This window comes from Somniosus microcephalus, unplaced genomic scaffold (assembly GCF_052327205.1).
Source record: "Somniosus microcephalus isolate GS21.2 unplaced genomic scaffold, FLI_Smic_1.0 unresolved_chr1, whole genome shotgun sequence".
Lineage (NCBI taxonomy): Eukaryota > Metazoa > Chordata > Chondrichthyes > Squaliformes > Somniosidae > Somniosus > Somniosus microcephalus.
Genome location: NW_028225179.1, coordinates 100,331,804 through 100,352,611, shown reverse-complemented (window position 1 = coordinate 100,352,611; position 20,808 = coordinate 100,331,804). Strand labels below are relative to the sequence as shown.

The 20,808-nt window shown below is 49.1% G+C and overlaps 1 protein-coding gene across 1 annotated transcript in view; it reads left to right on the top strand.

Annotated features, from left to right (window-relative positions):
* The first annotated feature begins 10,244 nt into the window (after positions 1-10,244).
* The window catches only part of LOC147095654 (putative G protein-coupled receptor 139), a 40,826-nt gene continuing 30,262 nt past the window's right edge, over positions 10,245-20,808 (top strand). Inside the window, exon 1 of the mRNA XM_085973682.1 lies at positions 10,245-10,496. Coding sequence (XP_085829808.1) covers positions 10,245-10,496 — 252 coding nt within the window. The remainder of the gene's footprint in view (positions 10,497-20,808) is intronic.

The following is a 20,808-nucleotide window of genomic DNA, read 5'->3' as shown; positions in this document are numbered from 1 at the left end:
CACAGTATTTATGTTGCTGCTTTAGTTAAATTTCTCGTCAATTAGCCCCCAGGATGTTCATGGTGGTGATATAGCATTGGTACTGCGATTGCCTGTCAACGGGGGGAAGTTAGAATTTCTCTTGTTGGAGATGCTCATTGCCTGGCACTTGTGTGGCGTGCATGTTACTTGACACTTACCAGCTCAAGCCTGAATACTGCTCAGGTCTTGCTTCATGTGGGCACGGAGTGCTTCATTATTAGAGGAGTTCGAATTGAACTGAACACTGTGCAATCATTGACAAACGTCCCCACTTCTGACCTTCTGATGGAGCGAAGGTCATTAATGCAGCAGCCGAAGATGGTTGTGCCCCGAAGAACTCGTGCAGCTAATTACTGGGGCTGAGATGATTGGCTTCCAATGTGCTTGGTATGATTCAAGCCAGTGGAGAGCATACCCCCGATTCCCATTGACTTCAATTTTAGTAGGGATTCTTGATGCCACAGTCAGTGAAATCTGACTTTAAGCCAAGGGTAGTAACTCTCACCTCACCTCTGGAATTCACCTCTTTTGTCCATTTTTGAACAAAAGTTGCAATAAGGTCTGGAGCAGAGTGGTCCTGACGGAACCCAAACTGAGAATCATTGAGCAAGGTGTTTGTTACTACGTGCCGCTTGAGAGCATGGTCAATGACAACTTCTATCGCTTTACTGATGATTGAGAGTAGACTGATGGGGTGGTAATTGGTCGGACTGGATTTGTCCTGCTTTTTGTGGACAGGACATACCTAGGCAGTTTTCCACCCTGTCGGGTAAGAACCAATGTTGAAGCTGTACTTGAAATGTTTGGCTAGATACGTGGATTGTTCTCGAGTACAAGTCTTCAGCACTAGAGCCGCGATGTTGTCGGGCCCCATAACATTTGCTGTATCCAGTGCGCTCAGCCGTTTCTTGATACCAACTGGAGTGAATCGAATTGGCTGAAGATGGCTACTGTGATGGTGGGGACCACCAGAGGAGGCAGATATGGATCATCCACTCGGTCCTTCTGGCTGAAGATCGTTGCAATCACTTCAGCCTTGTCTTTTGCACTCACTTCTTGGGCTCCGCCATCATTGAAAATGGAGATGTTCATGGAGCATCCTCCTCCCGATAGTTGTTTAATGGTCCACCACCAATCATGACAGGATCTGGTAGGACTGCATATCTTTGATCTGATTTTGAGCTCCCAGATCTGTTTTGAATCAATCCCATTTAGCACGGTGGTAGTGCTACACAACACTGGTGTCATCAGTGGGAAGAAGAATCAGAGAAAATAGGAGCAGGAGAAGGACATTCGGCCCCTCGAGCCTGCTCCACCATTCAATGCGTTCATGGCTGATACTCCAACTTCAGTACCCTGTCCCTGCTTTCTCCCCATATCCCTTGATCCCTTTAGCCTTAAGAAATATATCCAACTCCTTCTTGAATATATGTAATGAACTGGCCTCTACTGCCTTCTGTGGTAGAGAATTCCACAGGTTCACCACTCTCTGTGTGATGAAATTCCTCCTAATTTCTGTCCTAAATGGCTTATCCCTTATCCTTAGACTTTGACCCCTGGTTCTGGACTCCCCGACCATCGGGAACATCCTTCCTGCATCTAGTCTGCCCAGTCCTGTCAGAATTTTATAAGTTTCAATGAGATCCCCACTCATTCTTCTAAACTCCAGCGACTATAAGCCCAATCGACCCAATCTCTCCTCATATGTCATTCCTGCCGTCCCAGGTATCAGCCTGGTGAATCATCCCTGATCTCCTTCCATGGCAAGAACATCCTTCCTCAGATAAGGCGACAAAACCTGGACACAATACTCAAGATGTGGTCTCACCAAGGCCCTGTACAACTGCAGCAAGACGCCCTTGTTGCTGTACTCATACCCTCTCACTACGAAGGCCAACATACCATTTGCCTTCTTAACCGCCGGCTGCACCTGCATGCTTTCCTTCAGCGACTGGTGCACAAGGACAACCAGTTCTCGCTGCACTTCCCCTTCTCCCAATCTATTGCCATTCAGATAATAATCTGCCTTCCTGTTTTTGCCACCAAATTGGATAACCTCACATTTATCCACGTTATATTGCATCTGCCATGACTCTGCCCAATCACCCAACCTGTCCACATCATCCTGGAGTTTGTCGGCCTCCTCCTCACAGCGCACACGCCCACCAGCTTTGTGTCGTCTGCAAACTTGGAGATATTACATCTAGCCCCCGTGTCTAGATCATTAATATATATTGTGAATATCTGGGGCCCAAGGACCGATCCCTGCGGTACCCCACTATTCACTGCCTGCCACTCGGAAAAAGACCAGTTTATTCCAACTCATTGCTTTCTGTCTGCCAACCAGTTCTCTATCCAATCAATACATTGCCCCCAATCCCATGTGCCTTAACTTTACACGCTAATCTCTTATGCGGGACCTTATCGAAAGCCTTCTGAAAGTCCAAATACACCACATCCACTGGTTCTCCCTTATCTATTTTAGCAGTTACATCCTCCAAAATGTCCAGTAGGATAGTCAAGCACGATTTACCTTTTGTAAATCTATGTTGACTTTGTCCGTTCCTGTCACTGTTTTCCAAGTGCTCTGCTATTACATCTTTCATAATGGACTCTAGCATTTTCCCCACTAAAGATGTCAGGATTACCGGTCTGTAATTCCCCATTTTCTCTCTACCACTTTTTTTGAATAGTGGTGTAACATTAGCTACCCTCCAATCCATGGGTACTTTTCCAGATTCCATCGAATATTGGAAGATGATCAGAAATGCATCTACTTCTTCTAGGTCCACTTTTTTAATACCCAATGGTGTAGATTATCAGGCCCTGGGGATTTATCGGCCTTCAATCCCGTCAATTTCACTAACACCATTTCCCTACAAATATTGATTTCTTTCAGCTCCTCCCTTTCATCAGACCCTATGTTCCCCGACATCTCTGGGTGGTTATTTGTGTCCACCTTTGTGGAGACAGAACCAAAATATGTATTTAATTGGTCTGACAATTCTTTGTTCCTGTAGTCCTAGAAGGGACTTTGTCTCCACCACGACTGAGCAGGTTTCAGTCCTACCAGTACTGTTATGGACAGATGCATCTGCAATAAGTAGATTGGTGAGGATGAGATCTCTGAATACCTGGCGCAGGCCCAGTCTGGCATCTATATCCTTCAGGGCTCGGACAGCTCGGTCAGTATTGGTGCTACCGAGCCACTCTTGGTGATGGATATTGAAGTCCCGCACCCGGAGTACAATCTGTGCCATATTTACACTCAGTGCTTCTTCCAAGTGGTGTTCAACATGGAGGAGTACTGATTCATCTGGTGAGGGAGGGTGGTATGTGGCAATCAGCAAGACGTTTCCTTGCCCATGCTTGGCCTGATGCCATGAGATACTTGGGGTCCAGAGTTAATGTGGAGCACTCCCAGGGCTACTCCCTCGCTACTATATACCACTGTGCTGCCACCTCTGCTGAGTCTGTCCTGGATGGCAGGACATACCCAAGGCTGATAATGGAGAAGTCTGGGACTTTAGCTGAAAGGTATGATTCTGTAAGTATGATTATGTCATACTTTTGCTTGACCAATCTGTGGGACATCTCTCTGAATTTTGACAAAAGGCTCCAGATGTTAGTGAGGAGGACTCTACAGGATCAATTGGGCTGGGTGTGTCTTTGTCGTGCCCGAATCCGGTGCCTAGGTCGATGGTGGGTGATCCATCTGGTTTTATTCCTATTGTTATTTTTCATAGCGGTTTGGTACAGCTGAGTGGCTTGCGAGGAAATTTCAAAGGGCAGTTAAGAGCCAATCACATTGCTATGGATCTGCAGTCACATATAGGCCAGACCATGTAAGGACAACAGATTTCTTTCCCTAAAGGACTCGGCCTTGCAGCATCCAATTCTAGCTTCAGGGGAAGAACAGCTTTAAGACAACCGCCCATTGGATTATCGGGGCTGGAAGCCCTCTGACTTTTGCAGGTTTCTCACACCTTCATCAGTCGCTGGATTTACTGCACCAGATAATGGGGATGAGCAGCTGTCACGGGCACGTCTGCACTGGATCAAGTGGCATTCTAAAGACCCAACGACACAAATCTGGGGAGGTGCAGGTCAGGCCAGTTAAAGCACACTTCAACTGCATTGCACCTGACCAGCGCCTATATATTTTGCACAGTAACTCTTGTACATAACAAAATTTCTGCACTTTGTAAGATTCTGTGAATGTTCGTAGATGCCATGTCTTCCTTGTGTATAGGGAGACGCTACCTCTGTAGTGGAGTACAGTAAAAATGGAAAATAGATTACCTATTATGCTATTACCAAGATTCGACTATATGGAGATAAAAATTGAGACACTTATTTCAATAAACACATCACAAGAGTCTATGTCAATGTCACTGATTTAATGAATTAAAGTCCTTGTCTTGGAATACAATACGCCAGTGTCTTAGAAGTGGAGTTTTAGAAATAAGTTTGAATCTAAAAAACAGTAATATTCTCCACTATTATTTTTTCTGATTTCCACTAGGAAATGTTACTAAATAATCTAAAGCCTGATCAGTATTGCAGTGAAGCAGTTACCTAATCCGTTTGTTCAATGACTGTAAAAAATGCCAATTATTCTGTACACTTGAGATATCTCTCTGGTATAAACGAAGGTATGATCTGAGTGCATTTGATCTGTCCGTCAATCATGCTGATGGGCAACGATACCTCTGAGCAATAATGCAGCGGCCAATAATTATTTGGATATCAACAATGTTCTATCCCATTCTGGCAGAGGTTGTTTGTCCCTGGTAAATCACTACGAACAGTTATTATTACCCTATCTCAGTGGTAACTGTATTACTGTTCTTGCTGCCTGCCTAATTGCTTAATTTGTTTGTTTTGATGTCTTTGATTTACAGTCATTTGTTTCTGATATCAGTTAACTAAGCCACTTGATCACATATTCCAGCATGTCCTTAATATAATCATCAGACCGATAACATGATTTTTTCTGAAGTTCCAAAATCTACAATTGTACGAATTTCATAATATTAAGTCAGATTATTGCCTCCCATGTCGCAGCACTAGGCAGGAGTAGCCCATCTAAAATGCACTGCTTATGTCCAGCACTCGGATCGCCATGATTTTCTGTCATGCCGTTTAAATGATGAGCGGGCAGCCCAGAGCAAACCCAAGGCCTTGGCGGGCGTGGTTCGGCCAGTCAGGGGAAGACAATCAGAGCCTTGTCGGCCCTACAGGTTTCTGGCCTCGGGGATCAGGATCTTCAGGCTACCGATCTCCACCGGCAGCCAACAGTTCCCTCTTAGACTTCAGGATGCTGGTGAGAGCGTGGACTAACTCTGGAAGCCGAGCTTCCAATCTACAGTCTGCCCACCCTCTCTCGCAGACTTGGGTCAGCAGCAGTCCAGGGCAGCTCGAGATGCAACATTCTTCTGGCACAGAGCATTAGTTAGATCAGGGCAATGAGACCGAGACTGGGAAGCCCACCTCCGCCTTCTTACCATCAGAGTCTTCATAATGTGTTGACTGTATGCTCAGGTCAGGTTTCCGGTCACACCCTTGGGCAGCACTAAAGTGGTGGGAAATTGTCAGGCCATGTCCGTGAGCCGAATTATCATCCCGGGGTGGGTGCAGAGATACAGATTTCGATAATCAGCCCTTTCCTGCTGAGTTGCTCACACCAGGATAGACATGAAACAATTTATTTAACTGGTCCTACTTTGTGTCGATAATGTCACTCTTGGCCTGGACTGCTCCTGTCTCTGGGTCTGTCTGTAAACAATTAAGCACCTGCTACTGGGAACTACTGATCTATTATAAATACCTGTCTCCAGGTTACAAGCAGCCAGTGAACCTTCCATGGGGTGGTGCGTCATTGCAATACTTCTCGGCCATTACAAGTAATCTGCTTCTCAATCGAGCGATTGAAGTATTTTATGTTCTATTGTAATATGCCTTTTTCCAAGCATTAATTTGAATTGGTATTTTATGGACACACATCTAGTATGTCTGTTTACCCAGGTGCCAAACTACTTTAACGCGGTTAATTTCAGATGTTTGTAACTAGTTGCGAGTCTGATGTGAAATTCTTTCTTTTTATATTGTGCCTTAGCACAACCTTGCACAGAGCCACCTAACCAACATCATTACTCACAGGGCATGTACCAGGGCAACACCTTTCTAATGAATTCCATCTGTTTCCTCATCCACTGTGCGAAGCTTCACATTGTGAGGCGTATAATCACATAACTGGATGGTGCAATGTATCCCTCAGATGATTTGTAATAAATGTGCCAGGTCACATTCTCATTGAAGTAATTTAGATCAAAGCCGCAGGGGATGTGTGAATGTTGCTCTACAATGTCTGTATTTTCTAATATATTCTGCGAAGCGACTTTGTAACAAAACAGAAAGCGATTGAGTAAATTCTGGGAAATTACTCCGATCCATAACAGTGTGGCAGAGCCACCAAGGTGACTCTGATGTTATGTACATAATTATCTTTAACTAATTTGTAGCTACAGAATGAATCTGTATCTCTGTTCATATTATCGCATGTACATAGCGCGGTCCCTTTAAGACTGAGACCCAACGCGATGACGTCATCGCGTTGATCACGTGATCCTCCAGCGGCAGGATAACGTGATGACGTCATGACGCCCGACCAGGGAGGAGCCCTAGTCAGTCCTGGTGGAACTAGCAACCAGTACAGACCTGTTATCCAGCTTTCCATTGTTTTAGTGCTAAACTCTGTTTATTAGTGCTAAACATTGTTTGTTTAACAGACTGACTTGATCTCAGTCCTTTAGTTAGGAATCTAGCCGATCCTACAGTGGTGACCCCGAATTTTTGTGGACAATTTTCACGAAAGAAGCGAAACGATACATGGAAGCACACACCGTGGCTTTGAAGCTCCCACAGTATTGGGAACAATATGCTGCCTCCTGGTTCATCCAAGCAGAAGCGCAATTGGAACTCTGTAACACCGTCATGGATCTGACCTGCTACCTCCACGTGGTCTCCGCACACAACAGCTCCACGGCCGCATGGATCATCAGCCTGCTCAAAAAGCCCCCAGAGGCCAGCAAGTATGATGCTCTGAAAGCACGGTTAATACAGGTCTTCGGACTCACGAAGGCAGAGTGGGCCATGCCCGGCCTGGGCGATTCCAAGCCATCTGAGTTAATGAGCCAGATGGTCACACTCCTGGGCTCCGAACCCCAATGCTTCCTTCTTTGGGAGTTAATCCTGAGTCAACTCCCTGAACAGGTTCAAGCTGCTCTCGCTAGATTGGATGCCATGGATTGTGCATCACTGGCTGCAGGAGCAGACACGGTTTATGCGGTCACGCAGCAATACTGCTCGACCACGAGACAACCCTCCTCCGCGGATGCCGCCCCGATGGCTCCATCCCCTGGCTTGTGTTTTTACCACGCCCGTTTGAGCGTGAAAGCCAGAAGCTGCTGCCCTCCTTGCAATTTCGTGCCTACAAAAAAACGCAACCCTGGCAGCAGCCCCAGAGAAGAAGGATCGAGTTTAAGATATGGGCCGCGGCCGCGATGGTGATTGGGAATTCCGGGAAGCTCCTCTACATTACTGAATCACTTTCGGGACAGTGCATTTTATGCGACACCGGGGCACAGTGCAGCATCCTGCCGGCCTCAGCACTTGACATCCAGCCTGGGAGGCACGGTCCTGCCCTCGAGGCAGCTAATGGCGGGGCCATTCATACCTTTGGCAAATGGCAGGCCTGGGTGTGCTTCGGTGGACAATAGTTTCAGTGGGAATTTATCACAGCCAAAGTTGCACAGGCCATCATTGGCGCGGATTTCTTATGCACCAACAGCCTCTTGGTCGATGTCCAAAATTGTCAACAGGTCAACGCGGCTACCTTCCATTCCATTCTGTGCTTCCGCAGTTCCGCACTGGCCCATATGGTCTCCTGCATGTTACTCTCACTGGATAAATTCACCCGCCTATTTAGTGAGTTCCCGGAGCTGACCAAGCCCACATTCTCCACCTTGGCAGCTAAGCATGGTGTCCAACACCACATTACTATGACCGGCTCGGTGACTGGAGCCCGGTAAGCTCGCGGCAGCAAAGGCCGAGTTATGCCATGATGGAGCGGCTGGCGACTATTCGGCGGTTGAATAGTCCCTGGTTCTCACCCCTACATATCGTTCCAAAGCCCAGCGGCTGGTGGCGGCCATGTGGGGACTACCGTCGACTGAATGATGCAACGACGCCCGATCGGTACCCGATCCCGCACATTCAAGGCTTTTCCGTCCATTTGGCGGGAAACTCAATCTTCTCCAAGGTCGACCTCGTCCGGGGCTACCATCAGGTCCCCGTACACCAGCAGGACATCCAAAAAACTGCGGTTATTACTCCCTTTGGACTGTTCGAGTACATCCGAATGCCTTTTGGGCTCAAGAACGCCGCGCAGGCCTTTCAACGACTCATGGACTTGGTCCTGCGGGATCTTCAGTTTTTATTTGTCTATCTGGACTATATCCTGATAGCCAGCACCACCAAAGCGGAGCACGTCGACCATCTTCGCACTCTTTTTCGGCGCCTCAGCCAGCATGGCCTCAAAATCAACCCGGCCAAATGCCATTTCGGCCTGCATCAGATCGACTTCCTGGGCCACCGCATTACCCATGAGGGTGCAATCCTGCTGCAGTCAAAGATCGAGGCAATTTCGGCATTCCCGAAGCCACAGTCCACCAAAGCCCTCCAAGAATTCCTGGGCATGGTGAACTTCTATCATCGCTTTTTGCCAAAGGTAGCACAACTCTTGCAGCCCCTCTACGAGGCCCTCAAAGGAAAGACGGGAAAGGATGCAACAACCTGGATGGTGGCAATGGACGACGCTTTTGACAAAACAAAACCGCTCTAGCCAATGCAACTATGTTGGCGCACCCGCTGCCAGGAGCCACCATCACCCTCACCACAGACACATAGGCGCCGTGCAAGCACAGTGGGTCAACGGGTCGTGGCAGCCACTGGCTTTCTTCAGCCGCCAACTCCGGTGCAACGAACGCAAATATAGTTCTTTCGACCGTGAGTTGCTGGGACTGTTCCTGGCCATTCGCCATTTTTGTGTCCTGTTGGAGGGATGTCCCTTCACCGTGTTTGTAGATCACAAACCACTGACTTTTGCAATGGCCAAGACCGCCAAACCGTGGTCGGCCCGACAGCAGCGACATCTAACTTGCATATCGGAATTAACGACAGACATCCAGCACGTAGCTGGCAAGGACGTTTTGGTAGCTGATTGCCTTTCTCGCGTGCCCGTACGGGCAGTCCAGTTGGGAATCGATTATGCCCTCATGGCCACCGATCAAGCATCCGACCTTGAAATGCAGTCGTATCACGCCGACACCTCTAGCCTCCAATTGGCCGATGTGCAAATCCACGCAGCAGGCACCTCGTTGCTCTGTGATGTCTCCATGGGGGATCCTTGCCCCATCATTCCAGCTGCGTGGCACTGCCAAGTCTTCGATGCCATCCATGGGCTTTTACACCAGCGTGTGAAAGCATCCCAAGAATTACTGTCGGCTAATTTCGTCTGGAGAGGAATGCGTATGGATATCCGCGACTGGGCTAACACCTGCGTCATCTGTCAAAAGTCTGAGGTGCAGCACCACATCAGGGCCCCATTGGCCATGTTCGCTGTGCCAGAACTGCGATTTGACCACGTCAACGTGGACCTCGTCGGACCGCTGCCACCGTCCCAGGGTTTGACACACATTCTAACCATGGTCGATCGTACTACCAGTTGGCCTGTGGCAGTACCTTTGGCGTCTACTACGTCTGCCAATGTAGCCAGAGCATTCCTCCCCTCGTGGGTCGCACATTTCGACTTTCCGGCGGGCATTTCTTCAGACCTCAGTCCACAATTCTCCTCTGAGCTCTGGAACGCTGTGGCCCAGGGTCTTGGCACCAAACTCCACCGCACTACGGCCTATCACCCACAGGCAAGCGGTATCTGTGAATGTTTCCACCGATCGTTAAAGGCATCACTGAGAGACAGCCTCCAAGGCGCCGGATGGGTGGATAAGCTTCCCTGGGTCATGTTGTGACTGCGCACGGCACCCAAAGAGGACCTGCAATTGTCTGCCGCAGAGCTCGTGTACCGTCAGCTTACCGGGAGATTTCCTGCCGCTACCCCCATGCCATGGTCTGCGGCCGACCAACTCAGCAACCACCGGGAAATGGCCAAGGCTTTTGCGCCCATTCAGAATTTGCATAACAGCCTGCCATCCTCGCACGTTCCAGCGGAGCTAAAAAATGAATTCGTATTCATTCGGCATGACGCCCATAGTGATCCGCTCAAGGCTCCGTACACAGGACCTTTCTGCGTACTGGAGCACGGCGACAAGAGTTTCTTGGTTGACATCGGATATAAGCCAGATCACATCTCCATTGATCATCTCAAACTGGCGCATCTGGGCATCAACCGGCCAGTAGAGACTGCTCAGCCAGCACTCCGTGGCCGCCCTCCCGCTGCAGCCGCACCAGTCCAAAGGCTCCCATTCGCCAGCCCGCCAGCTGTTCAACAACGTTCATTCCAAGAATACAGGAGTCGCTCTGACAGGCTTGTCAGACCTCCTAGTCGATTGACTTTTACTGTTAAAGACAATTCTGGGGGGCGCATGTGGCAGAGCCACCAAGGGGACTCTGATCTTATGTACATAATTATCTTTAACTAATTGTTTGCTACAGAATGAATCTGTATCTCTGTTCATGTTATTGCATGTACATAGCGCGGTCCCTTTAAGACAGAGATCCAACGCGATGACGTCATCACGTAGATCAGGTGATTCTCCAGCGGCGGGGAAACGTGATGACGCCATGACGTCCGACCAGGGAGGAGCCCTAGTCTGTCCTCGTGGAGCTAGCAACCAGTACAAACCTGTTATCCAGCTTTCCATTGTTTTAGTGTTAAACTCTGCTTATTATTGTTAAACATCGTTTGTTTAATAGACTGACTCACTCTCAGTCCTTTAGTTAGGAATCTAGTCCATCCTACAACAGCACGTTTTGTGACTTGGAGGGAATATATTAACGTGTCTGGATAAAGAATTATTTTGCACTATATTTAATCACTTATATTAATATACAGAAAGTACGAGTTGAGTGAAAACAAGAACAACCCACGATATTTTTATTCATTTTCAAACAATGGTGACTCTTTTGTCGTGGGAATCGTTCATTTTAATTTTTTCCTCTTTCTTGCAGCTAATTTATGATAATTGTGATTCTCTCCCGAGGAATGTACGGCCTCTCAAGATGCATACCGCGTAACCTGGTTGCCATGGCAGTGGCGGATTTAATGTTAACATAAGAAATCGGAGCAGGAATAGGCTACTTGGCCCCTCAAGCCTGCTCCACCATTCAATAAGATCATGGCTGATCTTGGGCTCGAAGCCACTTCTGAGCCCGCTCCCCATAACCGTTCACTCCCTTATCTTGCAAAAATTTGTCTTTCTCCACGTTAAATGTATTTTTTGACCCAGCTTCCACAAGCTCTCTGGGGCAGAAAATTACACAAATTTACGAACCTCTGAGAGAAGAAGTTCCTCGTCATCTCAGTTCTAAAAGGACGACCCTTTATTCTGATACTTTGTCACCGAGTTCTAGATTTCCCCATGAGGGGAAACGTCCTCTCTGCATCGACCCTGCCGAACCCCCTCAGTATCTTATATGCTTCGATATGTTCACCTCTCATTCTTCTAAATTACAATGAGTATAGGCCCAGCCTGCTCAACCTTTCCTCATAAGTCAAAACCCTCATCTCTGGAACTATACTAGTGAATTGTCTCTGAACTGCCTGCAGTGCAAGTCTATCCTTGCTTAAATAAGGAGACCAAAACTGTACGCAGTACTCAAGGTGTGGTCTCACAATATGTTGTGCAGTTGCAGCAGGACTTCCCTGCGTTCATACTCCAACCCCCTTGTTCATCATTATTAATGAGATACTGTATGATATTAAGAATATTTATTTCACAAACTAATTCTTGAACCACATTCCTGTCTGCAGTCTCAGCCTCACCCTCCGTTGTGTTGCCATTGATTGTTCCATCTGGTTAACCGTCTCTTTCAACTTTCATCAATTTGTGGCCATTTCTTAACAGAAGCTGAGAGTCAAATATTGCACCGAAAAACTGCAACCACCGTTATAGCTACAGTGTGTGGGATAAACTATGTAGAAAACATTCCAAAATACTTTAAATTTGAACGTCAGGAAATAATTGACAGTGAATCGTTGTTCTGTGCTATAAAATCAAGAGTCCATATCTCACCGGTGTGGATGGCATTCGCCTGGATTGACATCGTTTTAACTGCATTTGCTCCATCTGTTTTGATTTTGCTGCTCAATGCTGTGAGCATCAGGCACATTCTATCTGCCACTAGAGTCAGGAGAGGACTCACGGGCCATTACAATTCTGAGAATCACAAAAACCTAGAGATGGACAGTCGGAGAAAATCCATAATTTTACTGTTCGCCATCTCAGGCAGTTTTAACTGTTATGGTTGGTAAATATTACGTATGATCTCTGTATTGAAGTGACAGACTTTCAGTTTATGCTCACAGATTCCAACACTCTTCTCACCATAATGCAAGAAACTGTGTTTATGCTTCAGAGTTTGAGTTCCTGCACAAATGCATTTATTTATGCAGTGGCGCAGAATAAATTCAGAGGTCATTTGATGAATGTGGTTAAGTGTCCCTTTTATGCAATTATTAAGTAAATGAAATGACTGAAATAAATGATTTCAATTCCACCTTACTCTGGCTCAGGTTACCCAGTAACTATCATCGTATGTCTAATTCTGTTAACAGTTGAGAATTTATTCTGTGCCACTGCATAAATAAATGCGACTTTAGCAATCACCCTTTTTTTCTTTCTCTCTTTCTTCCTTCCACCTCTCCCACACACAATATTGCGTGAAGCGATCTTTTCAGTCTGGATTGGGGATTGAATAAGGGCAAGTTCTAAACAATGAATTACTTGCATTAGTAGAGCACATTGCACCACACACCAACTCTCAGACCTCCCTCACACACGGAATCTCATTCGCCCCTCACTTACCGACTATCAGTATCCCTCACTCACCGACTCTCAGTACCCCCTCACTTACCGACTCTCAGTCTCCCATCTCACTGACTCTCAGTCCCACCATCACTCACCAAATCTGAGTCCCTCCTCATTCACCGACTCTCAGTCCCCCTCACTCACAGACGATCAGTCAACCCTCAATCACAGGCTCTCAGTACCCCCTCACTCACTGACTCTCTGTCCAATCTCATTGATTGACTCTCAATCCCACTTCACTGACCGACTCTCCATCCCCCTCACACACTGACTCTAAGAACCCCTCACTCACCGACTCTCTGCCCCCTCACTCACTGACTCTGACTCCCCCTCACTCACCGAATCTCAGGGCACACTCACCGACTGTCAGTCCACCATCACTCACCGAATCTCATTCCCCCCTCACTCACGGACTCTCAGCACCCCCTCACTCACCGACACTCTGTACCTCCTCCCTCACCGTCTCTCAGTCACCCCTCACTCACCGAATTGCAGTCAGACTTCTCTCATCGAAACTCACTTCCCCTCACTCACCGACTCTCACTCCCCACTCACTCAGCGACTCGCAGTTCACCCTCACTCACCGACTCTCAGTCCCCTTCATTCACATACTCTCAGTCCTCCCTCACTCACTGAATCTCAGTCCCCCCTCACTCACTGACTCTCAGTCCCTCCTCATTCACTGACTCTCAGTTCCCCCGGACTCGCCGACTCTCAGTCCCCCAAATTTCGCCGACTCTCAGTCCCCCAGACTCAATGACTTTAAGTCCCCCCGGACTCGCCGACTCTCAGTCCCCCAAATTCGCCGACTCTCAGTCCCCCAGACTCACTGACTTTCATTCCCCCTGCACTCACCGACCCTCAGTCCCCTCACTCATGGAATCTCAGCCCTGCTCACTAACCGATTCTCTGTTCCCAACACTCACCCAATCTCAGTCTCCACTCACTCACCAACTCTCATTCCCCCCCTCACTCACCGGCTCCCAGTCCCCCCTCACTCACAGACTCTCAGTTCCTCCCTCACTCTCCACCTCTCAGGCCACTCTCATTGGCTAAGTCTCACTCCCACTTCACTGACCGACTCACCATCCCCCCTCAGTCACCGACTCTGAGCCCCCTCACTCGCCGACTCTCAGTCCCCCCTCACTCACCGACTCTGAGCCCCCTCACTCGCCGACTCTCAGTCCCCCCTCACTCACCGACTCACAGCCCCCCTCACTCACCGACTCTCAGTCCCCCCTCACTGACCGACTCACAATCCACCCTCACTCACCGACTCTCAGTTCCCACTCACTCACCAGCTCTCAGTCACCCCTTATTCATCAACTTTCATTACCCCCCTCACGCATCGATTATCAGTTCACCCTCACTTACCCACTCTCAGTCCCCCTCACTCACCGACTCTCAGTCCCCCTCACTCACCGACTCTCAGTTGCCCCTCACTCACCGACTCTCAGTCCCCCTCATTCACCGAGTCTCAGTCCCCCCTCACTCACCGACTCTCAGTCCACCCTCACTCACCGACTCTCAGTCCCCCCTCACTCACCGACTCTCAGTCCCCCCTCACTCACCGACTCTCAGTTCCCCCTCACTTGCCGACACTCAGTCCCACAGACTCACAGAACCTCAATCCCCTCACTCATGGACTCTCAGCCCCGCTCTCTCACCAATTCTCTGTTCCCCTCACTCACTCAATCTCAGTCCCCACTCATTCACTAACTCTCACACCACCCTCTCTCACCATCTATCAGTCCACTCTCATTGGCTAACTCTCAGTCCCCCCTCACTCACCGACTCTCCATCCCCCTCACTCACCGACTCTCAGTCCCCCCTCACTCAGGACTCTCAGTCCCCCTTCACTCACGGACTCTCAGCCCCCCTCACTCACGGACTCTCAGTCCCTCCTCACTCACCGACTCTCAGTCCCCCCTCACTCACCGACTCTCAGTCACCCCTCACTCACCGAATCTCAGTCCCCCCTCACTCACCGACTCTCAGTCCCCCCTCACTCACCGACTCTCAGTCCCCCCTCACTCACCGACTCTCAGTCCCCCTCACTCACCGACTCTCAGTCCCCCTTCACTCACGGACTCTCAGTCCCTCCTCACTCACCAACTCTCAGTCCCCCTCACTCACCGACTCTCAGTCCCCCTCACTCACCGACTCTCAGTCCCCCCTCACTCACGGACTCTCAGTCCCCCCTCACTCACGGACTCTCAGTCCCCCCTCACTCACCCACTCTCAGTCCCCCCTCACTCACCCACTCTCAGTCCCCCTCACTCACCGAATCTCAGTCCCCCCTCACTCACCGACGCTCTCTGCCCACCTCACTCACTGACTCTCAGTCCCCCCTCACTCACCGACTCTCAGTCCCCCCTCACTCACCGACTCTCAGTCCCCCCTCACTCACCAACACTCAGTCCCACCTCACTCACCGACTCTTGGGCCCCCTCACTCACCAACACTCAGTCCCACCTCACTCGCCGACTCTCAGTCCCCCGGACTCATCGACTCACTGTCCCCCTGCACTCACTACCCCTCAGTCCCCTCACTCACAGACTCTCAGCCCTGCTCACTCACCGAATCTCAGTCCCCCCTCACTCACCAACACTCAGTCCCACCTCACTCGCCGACTCTCAGTCCCCCGGACTCATCGACTCACTGTCCCGCTGCGCTCACTACCCCTCAGTGCCCTCACTCACAGACTCTCAGCCCTGCTCACTCACCGAATCTCAGTCCGCCCTCACTCACCAACTCTCAGCCCCCCCTCACTCACCGACTCTCAGTCCCCCCTCACTCACCGACTCTAAGTCCCCCCTCACTCACCGACAATCAGACCCTCCTCAATCACCGACCCTCAGTCCCTCTTAATTCACCGTCTCTCACTTCCACTTCACTCACCGACTCTCAGTCCCCCCTCACTCACCGACTCTGAGCCACCCTCACTCAACGACTCTCAGTCCCCCCTCACTCACCCACTCTCAGTTCCCCCTCAGCCACAGACTCTCAGTCCCCCCTCACTCACCAGCTCTCAGTCCGGACACACTCACCGACTCTCATTCCCCCGCACTCACCGACTCTCAGCCCCCCTGACTCTCCGACTCTGAGCCACCCTCACTCAACGACTCTCAGTCCTCCATCACTCACCCACTCTCAGTTCCCCCTCAGCCACAGACTCTCAGTCCCCCTCACTCACCAGCTCTCAGTCCGGACACACTCACTGACTCACAGTCCCCCTCACTCGCCGAATCTCAGTCCTCTCTTAGTCTGCGACTCTCAATCGCCCTCACTCACTGACTCTCATTTGCCCCTCACTCACCGAGTGTCTGTCCCCCTCACTCACCAAATCTCCCTGTGGTTGTGCTGTGGTGGTGGCGGGTGGCATGATGCAGGATGGAATTCAGGATATGTGCATCGAAGGCAGAAGGTCGTTTAACGAGATCTTCGAAGTGCTCCTTCCAGAGGGCACTGACTGCCTCTCTGTCCTTGATGATTAGCTCTCTGTTCTTGGACCGCCGTGGGGTTGAACCTTAGGTGCTTGGGCGGTAGGTGGTCTTTACTGCGCTAACGAAGCCACGCACAACATGGTTGCCAGCTAAATGCTGGAAGTCCTGCGCTTTCTCCAGCCACCATCTCTACTTTAGGTCGCGAGATTTTTGTTGGACCTCGGCCTTCAGGCATCTGTAGAGCTGCTATGTTGCCCTAGATTTGTGTTGCTGTTTCCAGGTCCCAGGTCAGGACTGCCTTGTGTTTGTGGCTTAATGCTCCTCGGTCTCCTGGTTGTTCTCGTCGAATCAATTTTGTTTTTTCCTGTTAGAGTGATGGAGCATCTCTTCACAGGTACTGATTATGGAGACCTTGAATGCAGACCAGGCATTGCGGACATTCTGTGTCTCTGAATCATTGGGAGTCGTCAGGTTGGTTGTGAGGCGGATTCTGAAAAGGGCTTTCTTAGCAAGGTCTTTGAGTGATCCAGCGTTTATTTTTCTGTGGCATTCTTTCTGTTGCCACCGCTGTTTTGGGGCTGCATTGATGGAGATGAGAGAGCAGATTAGGCAGTGGTCTGTCCAGCATTCGTCAGCTCCTGTCATGGCGAGGAGTGATAGACGTCCTTGCGGTCCCTCACTCAGATGATGATGTAGTCCAGCAAATGCCAATGCTTGGAGCGAAAGTGTTGCCATGAAACCTTGTACTTGTCTCTCTGATGTAACAAAGTGTTGGTTATGACAAGGCCGTGTTCTAAACATTTCGTCAGGTGGAGGGTACCGTTGGTGGAGGGTACCCTCTCTGCCGAACACACCTCCCCAGAGGTCTCTGTCCTTTCCAACTCTGGTGTTAAATTCGCCAAGGAGAATCAGCATGTCACCCACTGGGACTCGAGACAGGGATTGTTCGAGGCTGGAGTAGAATTCCTCTTTGGTGTCTTCTGTGGCTTCCAGTGTTGGGCATATGCACTGATGTCCATAGTGCACTGGTTCCAGGCTACGGTCATCCAAAGAGTCATGAGGCGTTCCTTTATTCTGCAAGGGGAGTCTCAGAGACGCTCAACTAGCCCCTTTTTTATGGTGAATCCTACCCCATGAATGCTGCGATCTGCTTCAGGTTTGACTTTCCTGAAGAAGGTGTAACCAGCACCTTACTTGTTGAGCTGGCTTTCCACTGCCCGCCGGGTCTCACTGAGGGCAGCAATGTCTATGCTGAAACATTTAAGCTCCCGGGCAATGATAGCAGCACGGCATTCCGGTCTGTCGCTGATGGGATCTCCATGAGGATCCTGATGTTCCAGATCCCAAACTTCATTTTAAAGTGTGGAAGATACCTGTGTGTGAAAACTTTTATCGTGTGGTGGTCGTTGCACACCAGCTACAACAGGGGCTTGACAGAGCAAGGTCTTCATCCAATTGCAAGAGGATCCAAGATGATTGGAGACCAGGCTCTGCTACATCGGCCTAGCACACACACAGAAACATAATCCTACTGTCCTCTTCCCTCCTTCCCACAGGTCCGCTCTGCCTGGGATTCATAGGATGTAGTGCGTTCCTGCAGACCTCGCTATTGGTCCATGCTGCACCACACATGCGCCGCTGCTCCCGCTCCTCTCGCTATTCCTCTCGCCGCTCCTCTCTGTGGACCCTTATCAGATCATTAACTTACCGATGGTAACGCCTTGTTCGAAGAAGATGGTGGTGGCCCTGTAATCAGTTATCTTAGTTGGAGACAGAAAACATTTGACTCCCTTTGCCTCTTATCTCAGTCACTGGAATTCCACTACCTCTTTCATTCCTTTCCCAAGGACAACATGTCTGCATTTATTAATATGTTTGCTGAGAATTGCATTAAACATTTTGGTTAAGAGAGGCTCAGCTGCTGCGTTCCTTCCATTTAAAAACCTACCTGCATTTACCCAGGGCTGATTACAATAGTTTTATAAGCATAATTATTCCAGCATCGTTTTGCATTGTGTATCAGTTACATAATACAAACTTGAACTTAAAACTTGTACTACCTGTTGCATTTAGTCCAGTTACTAAGGAGGAAGACCTTAAAATGAAGATTTCTCCCTTTCTCACACGTCTCTTCAAAAAGATGGCACTGCCGACAGTGCTGCATACCCTCAGTACTGCCCCTCCGACAATGCATCACTCCTTGAGTACTGCCCTCCTACAGTGCAGCACTCCTTGAGTGCTGCCCCTCCGACAGTGCAGCACTCCCTCATTTCTTCCCCTCCGACTGTGCAGCTCTCCCTCAGTATTGCCCCTCTGACACTGCAGCGCTCCGTCAGTACTGCCTCTCCGACAGTGCAGCACTCCTTGAGTACTGCCCCTCCGATATGAACACACCCTCAGTACTGCCCCTCCGAGAGTGCAACACTCTCTCAGTACTGTCGCCCCAACAGTGCATTGTTGCACTGTTTTTCATCTGTACTGCACTGAAGTGACAGCTTAGAATTTGTGCTGAAGCCTCAGGAGTGAAACTTTAGCACAAAATCTGCTGACTCAAAAATAAGGGCTCTACCAACTGAGCTTCATCTACCTCAAACAATCCAACTCAACCCATATTGGCCTGAGATGAAGGAGTAAAGTATTAAGAGGATCCAAGCAAACATGAATGGAAAGGAAAGCTGATGTGAAGGCATGGGTTGATTGGTAAGTGAAGGAGAAACTAAGCTCCTGATCAACTGATGGTTGAAGCCGAGGTGTTGCCGTGTGCAATTTTGCTGAGGGAGTTTATGGTGCTGGAGTTGCTTGTGAGGGATGTGGTGTAGGGTGAGTGGAGACTTGTGAGGTCTTCACGAGTGTAATGGTGGTGAGTGTCTTGGTGCTGTGTGAGCTAATGGTGAGCGGGGTACTGTCGTATGAGGTGATGGTGATGGAGGTAATGGTAAGGGAGCTGCTGCTGTGTGAGATGATGTAGGTGGAAGTAGTGATGACGGAGGTGGTGCTGTGCGAGTACGAGCCTTGACAAGTAATTCTATGTCAGGTGGAGCCGTGAAAGGTGCTGATGAGGGAGGTGCTGTTGAGGGAGGTGGTGTTGAAGAAGGCATTGTATACAAGAACATACAAATAACAGCGGCTTTAAAGGAGCTCTTCCCCTATGTTACCCGTATTTATTCATATGACAAATGGGTCAGTGTGTGCGTGTTGGGATAATGGGACAGATGAGGAATATAAATTCCTCTCCGTCTGCCTACAGGTCTTTTAGCTGCTACCTGTCTCCAGAAATGTATCTTAGCTCCAGCTTTCCAAGCGGGGTCAGCATTCTACAATCCACTTCTATCACTCTGGATCTCTCTGGTATTGCACATTGGAGCTGGGCTCTGTGTAATTTTATTGATTGTGAGTGCCATGGCCGCTTGCTCATTTCCTCCTTTCTAACGACTCAGACCAGAGCACCAAATGCCTGTTCCACATCTTGTCGCTATGTCGGGAGACCCGAACCTCACAGCAGAGAGAAGGAGGTATGGATTGGAATTTCTATTCTAATGATAAACATATCCCCGAGGTGGCACTCGATATAAGGAGTTATAAGACGAGTTGTAATAGGTCAGCAGCAACATTGACTGCACAGGTTCCAATCATGATATTGTAACATCGATACTGTAACAGTGAAATAAAAATTGTAACATCGGACAAATGAATAATTTCAACGGCCATCCCACGTTATGTAGCTGCTACCTGTCTCCAGAAATGGACGATAGCTCCCACTTTACAAGAGGGATAAGCCTCCTGCAATCCACCTCTACCACTTTGGAGCTCTGTGGTATTGCGCCCTGGAGCTGGGCTCTTTGTAAAATTATTGGTTGTGAGTGGCATGGCCCCTTGCTCATTTGCTCCTTTCAAAGCACTCTGATTGTATTGGCTGGGCCCAAATAATCATGTAGCCGCAGGAGCAGGTCCATCCAAATCTAAAACCATATTTACTATCATTTAAGAGCCGCGCAATTTACATCACATTCACTTCTGTTCTCTTTACCTCTTTAATTTCCTCTCCTTTACTTCAACCCTCTCTCACCTTTCTCTCCATGCTCTCTCCTTTCACAACAGAGTGAGGAACTTAAAATAATTAAGATCAGTAGAGAAATTAACAGGATTGAATGCCGACAAATCCCCTGGACCTGCTGACCGAAATCCTAGGGTATAAAATGTGCTCTCGATATGGACACTGGGTATAAAGAGAG